Genomic DNA, 16,544 nt, shown 5'->3' with positions numbered 1-16,544 from the left:
TTCACTTGTCTCAGTTGAGTTCCAGTGGGGTCGCTGTGTCCATTTCTTTTACTGTGTATGGTTGGCAGTTTAGATCGCTATGAGCGATCCAGTCATATATAGATCAGTGGTTACTTCCTAAAAAATAACTAATTACGTTACTTAGTTACTTTTTATTTAAAGTAACGCCGGGTTCACAGCGCAAGCGGCAGCAGAGCAGAAGCAGCGCGTGTTTTTTTCAGTGCTATGTTAACAGATGAGAGCGTTCACACCGCACGCAGAGGTTGCGCGCCGCGGCAGAGCGGTGCAGGAGCAGACTCAGAGTAGAAGCTGCAGCGATGTTGGCAGCAATCGTTTCGGCGCTGGGTCTACTGCCTGACGGTCAGTTAAAGTGAAAGTACACCTTTGATGGACAAAATAAGTACGATTTCACACAAAAAGTGCTTTAACAAGAACTGGAGTATGTTAGGAAATAAAATTTATATTAAAAAATATGTCTAGAAGATAAAGTGACAATGATCATGGCCAAAATACACGAAATATACTGACACGAAAAAGTAATTTCCCTTAAATTTTGCTTTAATGATATCTACTTTGTTTTTAGGAAATGACATTAAAAATGTATTATATTTAAATTAACATATTTTTCTTTTATTATTATTATTATTATTATTTATTTACAAAATCTGTCAAAGTACAGTTCTAGGTTCACCACAGTCTCAAAAGCCTGCCACTTTCCTCATTGGAAAGTTCAGCAGAAAACATGTGTAGCCTACTAAAACCAATGTGTGAAATTCTAGAATTATTGTCCTTTTCGCTGGAACCATTTATTTACAATTTCTAAATTACACATAGCAAGCACACAAATAACAAAAGCAGGTGATACATACATATATAATAAACAAGTAACAAATATAACGCGATATGACCTTCCTTCTATCAACAACACGTAGCCTATCAACTGCACGGAAAGCAAATACAGCAAAACAAAGATGCAACAAAAGTTACAATGAAATTATTAATTTAAAAAACCTTCTTGCCAAGTCTTTGTATTTAAATGTATTTTAAATGGAAATAAAGCAATGCGAATTTACCCATTATAGAGTACCCTGTCCAAAATCCGCTGTTCAGTTGCGCACTGCAAAAGTGAAAACTGTGTGAAAGCAAAAGAGGCGCGCGCTGCTTCCGCTCTGCTGCAGCTTGCGGTGTGAACCCGGCCACATAATGTTATTTTTTTATTACTTTTTAAATCTGGGCTGGGCTTGCTTGTTTGTATTTAACAATAAAAAAAGTTGTATCTTTGGCAAATGTAAAAGCTCTTTCACAACAAAAGCCTCGGGCTGAAGGAAATGTAAATTCACGTCTAACACAGAATATGAAAGTGCAACACACGTCAGCAATAAAACAAAAGAAGAAATGTTAGTTTATCTTGTGTAATTTTTGCTTAGTATGGTTGAATAGGATCATTATCAACAGCAAATTGGTTAAATAAAATAGGATTAAATACATAAAAAGCCATTTATATTATTTAACATTTAATTATATTCTGAGTGGGTGAGATGAATTACTCACATTTATTCTAGAACTAAAGTAACATCTTACTCCCAATTTCACTCAACATGGGGACAGGAGAGCTTTCAATCATTAATGGGAAAAAAGTAAGTGGCATTACATATTCGAAAAAGTAACTTTTATATTTTCTTGTAAATTAAAAATAATGTGTTACTTTACTAGTTACTTTAAAAAAAGTAATCTGATTACATAACTTGTGTTACTTGTAATGCGTTACCCCCAACACTGCTAATTTATAAGACATAATACAGCTCAAAGACACAAACTGTGATGAAAACGCACATATACACAAAAGCTACACCCTGAAATACACACACATATATCATTCTCCCAACAAACACACCCTAGGTCTGGCAGGATGCATGACAAGTGTGCTTGTTTTTCTTTCCAGCTGCTTTCAGCACACCAGCTAAATCACCTCCAGATGTGATGGAGAGAGACACAGGGGGAGAGAGAGGTTGAGGAACGTGTGTTTGTGACAGATTGGATGTAGAAAAAAATGGAGAGAAAGTTACAGATGAGAATGACATGGATGGAAGCAAGTGAAATGTTAAATTAAGAAAATCATATCATTGTGCTGTGAGGGCATTCATTTTAACATGCCAATTTTAATGCAAAGGCCAGGGATAGTTGCCTTCTTGTGCCTCCTGCTGTCCTTCTGAATACCATCAAGTAGTTCCATGTTTGGTCACCAGATGGCATTTAGTTATAAGGTAAAGAGGTTGTTTAATATTCTGCTCTCTGTTTCATTAGATATTAGCACTGCTAATTATCAACATCCCACTTGCAAACACATCAAGGTCTGAGACCCCGGAAAAGACAGGACTTCTGGGAAAATAGTTTGACCAACTAAACTCACACACCCAACACCAGATTCCTCAGGCAATTATTACTGGAAAAAAAAATCCCAATGGAGAAAAGTAATCTGCCAATAAAAGCATCATTTAATAGGTTCATATAGAAATATAAGTATTAGATAAAGCACCACAAACTGAAGGTAACAATTTGCAAAATATTCTTAACCCATGTAGAAGAAATAACTTTTTTTTTTTTTTTAAACAAGTCCCTTATGCTCATCAAAGCTGCATTGATTTGATTAAAATAAAGCAATGATACTTTTTACATTGTGAAATATATTGTTACATTCTTTGAAGAACAGCAAGATCAAAAGGAAATAATTTATTTGAAATATAATTTTTTGGCAACATTATGTATGTCTTTACTGCCTATTTTGATCAATTTAATGCAATCTTTGCTGAATGAAAACAATCTTACTGACCACAAACATTTCAAAGATCATGAATATATTAGGAACTAAAACACATTTTGATATATGGCAATGAAAATGAACAGTGAAATTCAATTCGATCTAAATTGAGTCAGCAAAACCATATATAGGAAATCTTTTTGATGGGATGAACTGACAGAATAAGGCCATAGTCAATATAGAAAATCAAATGATGTAACCCTGATTAGAGTGCACACTCACTGTACGGTATGCAGTAAGGGCCAAGTTTCTCATTACAGCACAGCACACATTTCTCAAATTAGAGAGGGAGGGAACCAACTAAAGACAATTAACTACAGAAATATGAAACTCCATTTACTGGCAGATTATGGGTGTATAAAATATACAATTACTCTATATTTATAGTTTATGTTCTCAAAAAATATAGTCCTTACTTACCAATTTCCTGCTAAAACCTCAGGGATTGCCAAGATGAGATGCAAATTAATCTTTCAGGTCTTCGACAAAAAGTGCCTCTTTCTCTCTGCACTGCAAATTTGTTAAATGCACTTGCAAGAGAACAGAGACAGAGCAGCTTCTTTTTTTTTTATACTTTTCTTTCTGTATGCTATTCATAGTAACACAGACATTTACTGTTAAAAGATTGTTCGGGAAAGTCAGTGAGAGTTCATTGATTCCCACTTGTTAATGGGCAGCATTACACCACTACAGACTTCTTCAACTTCATAATCATCTTTATCTTATTATTTTAAAAATGAATGATATAGAAACATGAGCTGAACAATATAATGTGTGAGTGTTTTTTTGTCTGCAAATTAATAATCAGAAATAACAAGTAAGAAGTTAGTAATAATTATTATTTATAAGTCCTATAGTAACAATGGATTATATTTTAATCCCAATCCTCTGTCTGTATCTATTCCTCTGTAGGCTGGCATGGCCTTGTCACAAACACTACCTCAATCTGTGCCCAGTAAGTCTATGAATAATTTAAAATCATTTTGTCAGGGATGGGACGGCTGCCAGCTCGGCTAGGCCAGGGCAGTTTGAGCAGCCAGCACCATGACAACAGCCCCCTCAGCCAATCAGAGACAGAAGCAGAGCTGCCCCAGATCCACAAATCCCACACTGTGGCTGGACAGGAGAAAAAGAAGCTGGATATTCAGCCATCAAAAGAAACTTCAGTGTCATCACACAACTGCAGTTAAAACAGCCTCTCAGTATTAGAGACCAAAAAGTAAAAATGTCTTGTTTGTAAAACATTAATCTCCCAGAAAAACAAACTGCATCCACTGTTCCCTTAACGTGGATTTCTTGCTGAACAGGGTTATCTTTCCCTCACAACAAAAAACACACTTCTTTGGAGACAGTCTTCTCGAGAAAGTCCTGTGCAGCGTGGCTAACGACGTCCATAACCTGAATGAAGCACGTAATGTTGATAGGCTGCTCATGCTCTTGCGCTGGTTGACGTACGCGGTCTTCTGTGAGAAGTGACCATATAAGGAATTCCACCTTTCATGATGTCATGAAAGGAGTGTAGGCCTACATGGCACTATATTGAGCAACTTTCCAGACTACCCTAGCAACTTTTTTTTTTTGCAAGAGCATAGCAATAATTTTAGCTATTTAAAAAAAATTGCCAACTTTTAGGAACTTTTGTAAAGTGACTCAAATGATAAAAAGGCAAATATTTTCAACTAAATTACACAAAAAAGAAACCATACAGCTAACCAGCCCAGCAGCACATCAACCTGGAGAAAGCTGGTGAAAGAGCAGTACAAACCTCAAATATGCATTAAGTTGCTAGTTCCAACTGGTCAATAATATACACACCTTTATGTTACAGCATGTTATTAGCTTGTATATATAATTGTTGTTCAGTTAGGTACACAGTAAGAAAAAATATGTAGAAACACTGAAAAGGTACTAGTCATTTTCTGCCAGGATGTTATCCTTTAAGTTGTAACCCTTTAACCTTAAAACACGAAATACAGTGCGGAATTTAAAACACAGGTAAAACACCTGTGAAATATAAAAATGGATTGTCCCTTCATATTAACAGTACATTGAATTGTATTTTTACAGACGTTTGTGTACTGCTTAAAACTGTAATTGTTAAGAATTTGCAGTTTTACTAGTTAATAAGAAAATACATGTGTAACTGTTCAATAATTAAATGTTTTTAAAAACATCGGATCCCAAAGATATTTCTTACATTACTTTTACAAATGTAAATATTTTATGCTTTATTATTTTTATGAGCAAATAACATTAAAAAATATCTCTCGCTGAGATTTGAATAATCTCGTTGTGTATTCTATGTAAAAAAGCTGTTTTTTTTGTAATGGTTATGCAATTACATCACAATGTCATTTAGCAACTTTTAGCAATAAATCGATCTGAATTTAGCAACTTCCCCTGAAAATTAGTTGGCAATGCTGGAAATAATCTCTGTCATACATCCAACTCCTTTCTTTAAACTTTGGCCATGTTTTAGCATGAGAATACAACTTTTAAACAGTGTAAATGACTCAGAATGCATGAAATTGCATTAGACCTCCCGTTTAATTTAACAGTTGGAGCCTGATTTTTATTAATTTTCACAAAAAGTGCCAACTGCTCAAGTAAATAATAATTCATTTTCCCGACTTACGCATTTCTGTTCTTTTTTAAAGATTTTACAAGGCTTTTTTTTGTTTCTAGTTTTGATTCAGTCATATTTTGAATCATACTCCAGTCACCCAGTTTTCATCTATTAAATCATAAATCAAACATTTTCTAACAAACAAAAATATGACTGCAGCCATTAAAATGACTTTAAATAAGCAGAAATCTTTTGCTTCTTTCTAAAGCACATCTGAAGTTGGCCCGACACTGAACTCTGTGTCACATGCTGCTGGACTGAAGCGCCTCTTTCAGGCCTCCTCTGCACAGACAGGTCTCACATTAATCTGGAGCGCAGCTGCTACTCTCTTCTGTACCGCACACACGTCAGAAATGTGCCTATTTCAGGATATAAATCATACAAATAACATAATTTATTACAGTTACAGAAAAAAAAAACATTTGTAGGATCACCTGTAGGCCTTGTCAGTGTATCTGTTAAAAGTGAATAAATAAAGTTTCAACATGCAAGGACCTGTGGTGTGTGGTGTTCAGGAGAACAGATACATCAACCTCAGTTCGAAAAACATTTTATATGTCAGATTTTATCATGGTGTCAGCTGATATAAACTGTCATGTCATATGTCATAACATGTTTGTATCACGCTGGTGTAGTCAACACACCCAGGACTGACTTTCTATTTTCACTTCAGTTCGCTTTGCTTCTTCAGTGACAGCAGATGACAAGAAGGATAACATTACAGGCAACCATAACATCAAAATGATGTCCTCCTGATATGTTTGGACTACGGACTTTTCTACTTTTTTCTCTGGACTAATTTCTTCCTTTATCTGTCAGTAATGGATCCATTTTGGAAAGAAAAAAAAAAGCCAATAAGACATATACAAGGGTTCCTAAAATGCATTAGGAGACTTACAATTATTTTAAAATGACATAAAAATTCATAATAAATATGATTTTATTTTAATAATAAATGAAATAGCTTATAAATATATATTTCATTAATATATATTATTTCTAGTTATATAATATGTATTATATGTATCTGTGTCTATTATAGATATAAATTTATTCTTTAGTCAGTGTAGTTCATATTTTCTTTGTTTAATGTCATTTACCCTGTTTTTTATTGATAAATAAGATGATTATATAAAAAATAAGGTCATATGATGATTGGTTAATTTTTGCACAAATAGTACAAATATATGAATCAAAATGTTCCTAGTTTCAGCACGTCCATATGTCAATGATCACAATAGTATTACTGGTACATTATATGTACAACTAGTGTAAAAGTTCAAAATATTCTATTTACACTGAACGAGTAGCTTCAATTTAAATGCCAACAGGAAGCAGTCCTACTGTTATCAGCTTTTTTTTTGTTACAGGACCATGAGAATGCCATGATTATGCTGTTTGTATCTATGAGATTAACTACAGAATATCTGAAACAGGATGCAGTTTTGTGCAGTTTAAGACATCCGTGTCACTCCTGAGTGGCTCCATCACATCAGCAGAGAGCATGACCCTGAGCGCGGTCTGGCTCTGTCCAGAGGCTATGGGACGCATGACCATGGGACCAAGCACAGCAGTTCACTGACTCCGCAAGGGCTTCCAAATCATTCCACACACAGGTCACCCAAAGATGGAAATGGAGAGAGAGAACAGAAAGTGTTCAGAGGAGTGCGAAGACAGAAACTGTGTCGCTGAGACGGTTTCATGTCAGTGAGTGACGCTATAAATGACTGCTGCTGACAAGTTTTTAATCAAGATTTGCTTTGGTGTCTGAAGGCTCAAAGATTAAAAACATGAATATAACAAATGAGCACAGTGCAAATGTCTTGTCTCTGTCAGTGAAGCTTTCAGACATGACAAATATAACAATCCCCATGAAGCCTGGCAGCAAGACTGTGTGTGAGAACAGAAACCGTGCATGCATAAGGTTCGATTAGACACTTTAGGCCAAAAAGTAGAAATAATATCAATCAAATATTTGGGATGAAGTAGTTTTTTGTAGTAGTCTCTTATGCTCACTAAAGCTGCTTCTAATTGAATATACATAATAAAACAGTAAAATTGTTTAATACTACAATCTAAAAGACCTGTTTTTCTATTTGAATATACTTTAAAATGTCATTTACAGTATTTCTGTGATGCAAAGCTGAATATTCAGCATCATTCCTCCAGTCTTCAGTGTCCTTCAGAAATCAGTCTAATACGCGGTTTTGCTGCTCAAGAAAACATTTCTTAATATGATCAATGTTGAAACAGCTGTTCTTTAAAACGTTTGTGGAAAGCATGATACATATTTTCAGGATTCATTAATGTAAGTTCAAAAGAACATTTATTTGAAAAAGTAATCTTTTGTAACAAACATTCTCTCACTTGTCCTTGAAATATAAAAGTTTTCATTTCCTTAAAAGATATATATATATATATATTTTTTTTTTTTAAGAGCTCAAGAGGCTCGCTGTGGATCTCTCCAGTCCAGGTGTGCTTCAGACATAAAAGACAATAATTTATAATCTCAGAAATATTATTTTTTTGCAGATGTAATGAAAATGAATGGCCTTGAAGACAACAAAGCAACACATACATGCATATCTGGTTCAATGGTTGATATAGAGGTTTTTTTAAGGAGAAAACACAAGTCACATTTCAGAGACATCCAAAGTAATGTGATTCATCGGTTGACAATCACTCTAAATCACTTGCTGATACAGTTGCATTAGAAAGATGACAGATTGAAAGAGGAGGAGAGACAGAGTGAGACTGCCTAAGGTCATAAAGTGGTTCATATGTCTTGAAAACTTGTATCCTCCATGGATTGTATTTTTGGAAACAAAGCAACTCATTAAAAACAGAAACACACAAATGTGTTGTCAAGAGTGGCAGTCTGAGACTGAGACAATCACATTGCTCATCCTGCAAAGCTGCACTTTAACTTCAGTCTGATTCAGAGAATTCATTCTCTTACAATCACATTAAAGCACAGTTCTTACAAAGGTTTCAAGACATTGCTCAGGGGCTTTTGACTCTTGACTCTTGATCGATGGTTTATAGTTAAAAATACTAGTATTACAAACTTTTCATACACAACTATCATTTCACCTCAGAAGACATCGATTCATCAGCTGGCATTGTATGGATTTTCATCACGTTTTTAAACATATATCATATATTCAAGGTCATATATACTTACTTTATATACTCATAGAGAGGGATCATTTAAAAAAAAAATCTTTCTGTGTGTTCTTCCCAAGAAAATAAGTCATATACATCTGACATGGGATGAAGAAGGTGAGTAAATAATGAAAGAATTGTTATTTTTGGGTGGAGTTCCCCTTTAAACAGGGGTGGGGAACAAAAAACATAATATGATGACTAATCCTGTTTTTATGGAGGACAGCTGGGATTATGGGTGCAAGGCGTCCGCTGTAGAGCTACATTTAGCAGAGAATTGCAGTGCTTTAAAACCTGCCCTTTTTCTAATAGTAACAGCATTACTGTCCACACACACTCTTGTTGTTTTCATCTGTGGTTGTCCTTGACCGTGCATTTAGTACGGTTTCCCATGAGGCTTAAATGCAATTTAGAACAACTGATGCAGCTCAGGGCCACAACACCAATGAGGCCAGAAAGTCCCCAGGCACACATACACTCACTCACTCCAGCTGCCGATCAAATGTATAAACGAATGCCTGTGACACACACTGACACAACTAATCAGAGGAGTTGATTATGATTGAGTAACTAGAGCACAATGAGTTAATAACCAATGTAAAATGTGTACTTGATTGTGCCCTACAGGGCTTAGAGCAAGTGTGGGCCGAGCCCTGTGCCCCATTTAAGTTGTAATAGATTAGTGACCATATGTTTTGTCTGGAGGCCACACACACTCACACAGATGGTAGTTCACCTGGGGACCACCGGGACAAGGGCTGAGCCGAACACCTGCCTGAGACAGAGAGAAGCAAGCACAACAAATGTCATGAATGGTAGATTATATGGGACAATCCTTCTCCAGTGTTGATTTTAGGAAAAGCAGCCTAAAAGCGATTTGCAGAATTACTTTTAACACTATTGCTATTGACCAACAGGTGGAGCTATCATCAAATTGAATACTAAAGTAATCAATGACATTGAGTAAACTTGTAAGAATTATTTTGCCTCAACTCAGAAGGTAGTTTTTATTTATTTTTGTGTGATTTTGGATTATTGCAGAAAATAGGCTCTGTGAGCACTTCAAGTTTAGGAAATATTCTTATATATTTGGAGCTGTAAAAACAATCGCCAAAGGTAAAACAATACATTAGAGTTAGGTCATAAACTATTAAACTTCTGACAACTCTGGTGTTCTGCTATTTGGAAAGTTAAAACAGTTTAAAGGGTTAAAACAATGCTGTCAAAGCAAACTAGTTCATTTCTGTTCAGCATAATGACTTTTAATGTTCTTGACAACCTTTGCAGTCTTATTTAGTCAGTTATCAACCACCTTTTCAAGACATGCCCAGAAAATTCTCAATTGAAGCAATATACATGTATTTTAATGTTGTAGAATAAAATGTGAAAAAATATGCTCAGGTCCCTAACCAGATGAAACGGTGATTTCACCATGAAACAAACCACAAACCATTCAAATACACCAGAAAATAACAACCTGCTTTTAAAAGCAACACAGCTTTATTCCGTCTATAAACTATCTTGCATGTCCACACTTATTTTTGCATGTGTTGATGTGGACTGTACTCAACTGTTCAGAACGCCTTGGTGTCTCGGCCATGATAGCCCATTCAAGTCCATATTAAACAGACCCTTCACATAACTGTTGAAGTGGATTCCTGATTATAAATTGGATTCTTCTGATCCTAGATGCTGACTGGTCAACAATGGCTATGTTCAAACATACAGTTGTGTAGTGAACCTTGAATAAAAGCAATACAGCACTCAAGCCAATTCTGTATTTTAAAGACAATATATGTTGTTGTTGAAGGCCATTGTATAGAAAAAGCTTAATGAAAATCAAACCAACACTTATTTTATTTTCCTCAAAATCTTGTTTATTAAATTTAGAAAACACAATTCTGTTAATGGTTCATAATAACAGCAGGAGTAGAGAAATGAAATATCAGTTAGGCAGGGAGGGATGGGGGCAGGCCAACCCCTGAGTTTAAAACCGTTTCCTCATCCTGTGGTCAAAGGTCAACTAACCCCCTGAGAGAGAGACAAGAGAATGAGGGTAAAAAAAACTGGGCAAAGGGTGAGAGTGGACAGAAACGGGAAAAATGAGCAGGCATGATGGAGAGAGAGAGAGAGAGAGAGAGAGAGAGAGAGAGAGAGAGAGAGAGAGAGAGAGAGAGAGGGGGTAGGCGACCTCAGAGTAGGTAGGATCAGGGAAACACAGTCTTCATAGCAAAACTCTGGAGACTCAGGTAGAAAAGTTGAATTGCAAAGTCGTTTGTTGTTCAAGTTACGGTTATTCCTGCCAAAAGAGACAAAACAAACCCCCCAAATGCAATGTTCACAATTAGTTACACCCAACCTTGGGAGAGCTTCCATTTTTCTTCATCATCAAGAGGGGACTGAAGGATGGATGAGGAAGAGAAGTGGAATCGTTCGAGGGGTGGGATGGGGTTTCACCACAGACACCATTGAAACGTAGATCAGTGGGGAGTGCAAACATTGTCTTTTTCCTGTGGGAACAGAGAGAGATAGAGGGAGAAAGAGAGAGAGAGAGAGAGAGAGAGAGAACAAGAGAGACTGCAGAGTGATGGGAGTTGGAATCACTCATCCATCTGGCATGTCTTGTCAACCAATCCGTCCATTTATTCCTTTGTCTCTCTCCCTCTCCCTCCATCCATTCTCAAGGAGCCGACAGAGGAGACTCGCGGTTTGGTGAGCCGGAGAGCGAGAGGTCCTCGGGCGGAAATACGGTCAGAGTGCAGGCTCTGATGCCGCCGAGAGACTCGGGCAAGTCAAACACTTTGTGCCATTCGTCCTTCTCAGGGTCGTATTTCTGAACAATCTCCACCATGCAGCGGTTGTTCCACGAGTAGCCGCCCACCACGTAGATCTTGTTCTCAAACACAGCCACGCCCACATCGCTCTGCCCGCGGAGCATGGCGGCGATCGGCGTCCACAGGTCCAGGGCGGGACTGTAGTACTCGCAGCTCAACACGTCGTCATAGTCGCTTGTCCCCCGGAAATGGTTTCCTCCAATGACGTAGAGGCGGTCGCCCACCGTGCACATGCAGTGCAGGCCACGCACCGTGGTCATGGGAGCCTTCTGAGACCACTTATCAGCGTCGGGGTCGAAGCACATGAGCTCCTTCTGAAAGGTGTCGTGGGTTATTCCACCTGCACAACAAAGCGCAGAGAGAATTCACATCACATCTCACACCTTGTGTGTGCACGCTCCTGAAAGCATTAGATATACACAACAAGACATGAATAATGCAGAATGTGTGCACGGAAACTCTCTCAAGGCCTGCGGAGGAAAGAGTTAAGATTGAATAATGCATCTTTGAAAACACACACACAAACAGGTCCACACACTCACCGAAATGAACTAGAGAAGGAAGCGGAGGAAAAAAGACAAGAGGAAAAAGAAAACAGGACATGTCTACAGGGAGGGCTGAAAATAAAGAGAACCATCCCATCAGGCACCTGGGCATCAGCCAAGCAGACCCTCCCTTCTCTTCCTCCTCTCTCCATCCCTCCTTTTTTTGCCCTCTAACTCTTTATCCATCTATCCATAAATCCATTCTTGTCTTTACTAAGAGATGAGAATGATTCACTCACAAACACACACACTTTTTCCTCACTCTCCGCCTCCAGTGCATCTGTATGAATCAAAACACAAATAAAGCAGAAAAAGAAGAAAGTCTGAAGTGAAATGACGAGGAACCAGGCACAGGAGAGAGGATGAGGTAAGATTAGGGTAAGGAGAAGGAGAAGGACAGACGATGACAGAACAAAGCATGAGGCAGCACAGAACATCAGACTGTTTCATGCATGCACACTACAGCTCATCTGAGTGCACAGCTTCATGACCCAAATAACAGAGAGAGAGAGAGAGAGAGAGAGAGAGAGAGAGAGGGACGTGCAGTAAGGACACAGACACCAGATGAAAAACAAAAGGATCAGCAATTCCCAAAATACTCCAGAGAAAAAGCGTAGGTGGATGAGAGGAAGGAGGAAAAGAGGTGTGAGAATCAATGTAAATGTGTGTATGTGCATCACTAGAAAAGACTTGCATGAATAAATACACAATGCTTGAGGCAGAGCAGTTTGAGAGAGTGAGGGAGGTTTTATATTTTGTGTGCCGTTTCAAAGTGATTGTTTTTACAACAGCTATTAACTCTCCAGAAATGTCACGCTGACATTTTTCATTAGCTCCATTCAGAAAGCATTCAACATTTTTGAGTGAAAGAGTATTCAGCCTGGAAAAAAAGATACATTGGGACGGGATTTTATCCATTTGGATTCGACTGGATTCTAAATATGACATAATACTGTAAACATTAATTTTCTCCGTCCACATGGCCTTGTACGTCCATAGAAAACACTTTTTAGAGGCAGATAAATAAATCGTATTTTAAAAATGACAAAAAATAAAAATAATAGTATATGTATATAAAAGATAGAAAATAAATACTTCATAATACTAAAAACTAATTTCTGGCTACAGTGACAGCGCACACACATCATGTTTAGGAGTTGCTGGAGGGTTGAATGAGACTCATCCGTCTCATGCTTGTGTAAGAGCGAAAGCTAACTTATGGAGAGGTAAATGTGTGTGTGGGAGAAGACGACAGAAAGCCTTGAGCAGCGTTATCACAGTTCCCTTCGTGTGTGTGTGTGTGATCACACTCCTCCCACATACCTCAGTGTTCATTATCACACAGAAACACACTTCTCTGATTCATGTCATCACTACATCTCCTCCTCTCGCCACCCTATCCAACCAACCATCTCTCTCTCCGTTCATCATTCTCAGTGAAAGTAGGACTCATCTCCATAAAGCAGCATTTGACCTGCAATCGTGTAAAGTGAGCATGCGACGGGAACAATCCTGCACAGGGCAGGTTAACATCCTGTGAGAGGGAGTCTGTGTGTTCCTCTGTTTAGAGAAGCTCATTTCTTGCCATCTGAAAGTGCTTCTGTGTGACAGAGGGAACACACACACACACACACACACACTGATCTATGGAGGATCAGTTTGTGTGTGTGTGGTGAGAACATCTCATTCTCACCCTCCAGATATTCCTCTTCCTGTCAGCGACACCTTACCAGCTACCTGATCTGTGACAATGTGTTTGAGAAGGAGGACGAGTACGTGACTAACTTTGACTTTTTTTCTTGAATTGGTGCACATATTAAAAGGTGAAATGTGTGTTTTTAAGCTGTTCTTGTTGACTTTAAAACTGAAATAAATCAAATCGAATCGAGAGCTTGACGCTCAAAATATTTTTCCTTTAGATCAGGATTGTTTTCTTTCACATGACATATATACTACCGATCAAAAGTTTGGTTTCAGTTACAGTAAGATTTCTTTTTTGTTGAAAGAAATGAATACCTTTAGTCAGGAAGAATACATTAAATTAATAAAAATGACAAGTAAAAACAGTTAGATTTCTTCCACAAAAATATTAAGCAGCACAAATGTCCTGAATATTGTTCAAATGTTTGTTGAGCAGCAAATCATCATAGTTGAAAGATTTCTGAAGGGTCATGTGACACTGAAGACTGGAGGAATGACTGCTGAAAACTGACAATAATAAATTACAACAAATGTCCTCAAGACTAACAAACACACAGATATGTGACAGGTACCTGAAATATACATGTATCCTCCGTAAACGGTGCCTGCGTGTCCATAATGCGGCTCGTTCATTTTGGCCACATACGTCCATTCGTTTGTCCTGGGGTTATAACTCTCCACGGTAGCTGGAGAAAGACGAGAGACAGTGAGAATTAGAGATGAAGCTTGAATGCCAATAAAGATGACTAGACTAACAGTCGAGCTTCAGTGGATCCAGGAAGAGGTCTAAAGGGGACAGAAAATGAGTTCTTGTACATTAGTCATGCTCTCACAAACCCAGAGAACAGGGATGATTTAGTGCTCAATTATACACAACCAAACTAGTGCACTTTCACAGCACACCGAACAGATGCAAGGTTAGATTCTGATGACCATTCATATCGGTTCACAGATGAACCAGTCACAGAACAAGCACTTCATGCGGAGTCTGCCGTCCGGCTAAAAGATAGAAGGGTAATAAAATATAGCTTCTCCATCTAGCAGTTTATTAAATCAACTGCATTTAAAATCCTAAACGACTGCAGGTGGAAAATGAGCGGTCTGAAATAGAGCAGTGGAGGTTTATGACACTCACACTGATATCCATAGGATTTTAATCAAAGTGTCGGTGGAAAATAAATAAATAAATAAAATCACATTCGTGCAGTGATTATGGGTATTTAAAGTAAAGATGGTTGCCCATTTGTTCATCATACTTCACAACAGCATAAGTTCATTGTCTACATAGTTTCTATCTATTAGTTCAAGGTTTTCTAAAACTGATGTGGTTGACTTTTCAATCGAACTGCCAAAAAGCAGCCAGTGTGGGCTAAAATTGTTCATTACAGTAACATACAGCACACAATTTAATAAAGACAGCCAGGAGAGTCTGTGTCTGTTCTGACTGAAAACAAAAATACAACTCTCAGAGCTTCAAATCAGTAAACTACGATCATAAACTACGATCATACGATCATAAACTACGATCATACGATCATAAACTACGATCATAAATATAACCTGCACAATGTCCATTCAGTCATTCTTCATTCACTCATTCGTGGAAGTCGTGGCCTAGTGGTTAGAGTTTGACTCCTAACCCTATGGTTGTGGGTTCGAATCTCGAGCCGGCAATAACATGACTGAGGTGCCCTTAAACAAAAGGCATCGAACCCCCAACTGCTCCCCGGGCGCCGCCCACTGCTCCGGATGTGTGTTCACAGTGTGTGTGTGTGTTCACAGTGTGTGTGTGCACTTTGGATGGGTTAAATGCAGAGCACGGATTCTGAGTGTGGGTCACCATACTTAGCTGAATGTCACATCACTTCTTTTTTTTTTTCACAACCCCACACATCAGGATCTGTCAGTCTGCACTTGACAGATGAAAAAAAAAAAAAAAAAAAAAAAACTGCATTATTTGTCATTCTGCATCAATGTAATAATTCCTAATTCCTGGGTAAGGTAGCTTTTAAAATCCATCACTTGTCATTGATATTTAACTTCCGTTCCTGTAAATCTTGTACAGAGAGGGACAAATCAAACACACTGTGCAGTAGTAATATTAGACAGTGGGCAAAGTCCTCAAACTGTACGGGGTAAAAAGATTAAATTCAACTCAAAGCAATAAATTCCACTTGAACGCCATGATGGTGGTCGCTACAGAAACAATGGGCTTGAGTGTTGTCCGATAAACATGAGAAGGGCCCGTGTGTGTGTGAGAGTCCATGTAAACTGAATATAGTACGTAATAAGAAGGTTTTGTTTTTCTCTCCCTGTGGAAGTCTCTCCCTCTGTGTGACAGGTGTTTGACTCTTTCCTGTCAATTTTGAACAGCTGTATATATCTGGTCTGTGTGTTTGTGTGTGTAGTTATAAGGAGCACTGCTGTGGATGATGAAGGTCATTTTTGGTTGTGAGGATGTGTTTGTAGTCCTATGTTCTGGTGTTTTGCTGTGTGGAGCTGCCCCTGCGTTTTAATTACCCACGTTCCACTGGGGCATTCACCCTGTGAGAACGATCATCTCATGTTTAACTCCACCTTTGCCTGATACAGTCATACAACCACAGCTGCTAGCAAACCGTGCCAAAAGCGAGAAACGTCTCTCCATATAACAGACATAAATTCTCTACACTATTCATATTTTTACCTGAAAGCTTTTTTTGGCAATGGCAATTAGTTTGATAGTTTCTCACTGTTGTTTCCAGGGCACCCAAACGTATGTAGCCTGAAATGATCCAATATAAATTGTGATTTCATTTTTATGTATTTTCCTAAATGATTTAAAATCAAAACAAATTAAATATATTAATATTACA

At 37.8% G+C, this 16,544-nt stretch overlaps 1 protein-coding gene across 3 annotated transcripts in view; it reads right to left on the bottom strand.

Annotated features, from left to right (window-relative positions):
* Positions 1-10,454: 10,454 nt before the first annotated feature.
* Positions 10,455-16,544, bottom strand: part of LOC113076815 (kelch-like protein 13) — a 41,946-nt gene continuing 35,856 nt past the window's right edge. For 2 of the 3 annotated variants that reach the window (XM_026249485.1, XM_026249486.1), the window contains exons 7-8: positions 14,262-14,375; positions 11,290-11,783 (exon numbers count right to left, since the gene is read on the bottom strand). In XM_026249485.1, the coding sequence (XP_026105270.1) occupies positions 11,290-11,783; positions 14,262-14,375 (608 nt within the window). Of the gene's footprint in view, positions 11,784-14,261; positions 14,376-16,544 lie in introns of all 3 variants that reach the window. The other variant, XM_026249484.1, reaches the window with a different exon arrangement.

The sequence above is a fragment of the Carassius auratus genome, chromosome 5 (assembly GCF_003368295.1).
Source record: "Carassius auratus strain Wakin chromosome 5, ASM336829v1, whole genome shotgun sequence".
Taxonomy (NCBI): Eukaryota; Metazoa; Chordata; class Actinopteri; order Cypriniformes; family Cyprinidae; genus Carassius; species Carassius auratus.
This window is presented reverse-complemented; position numbering and strand designations above follow the sequence as displayed.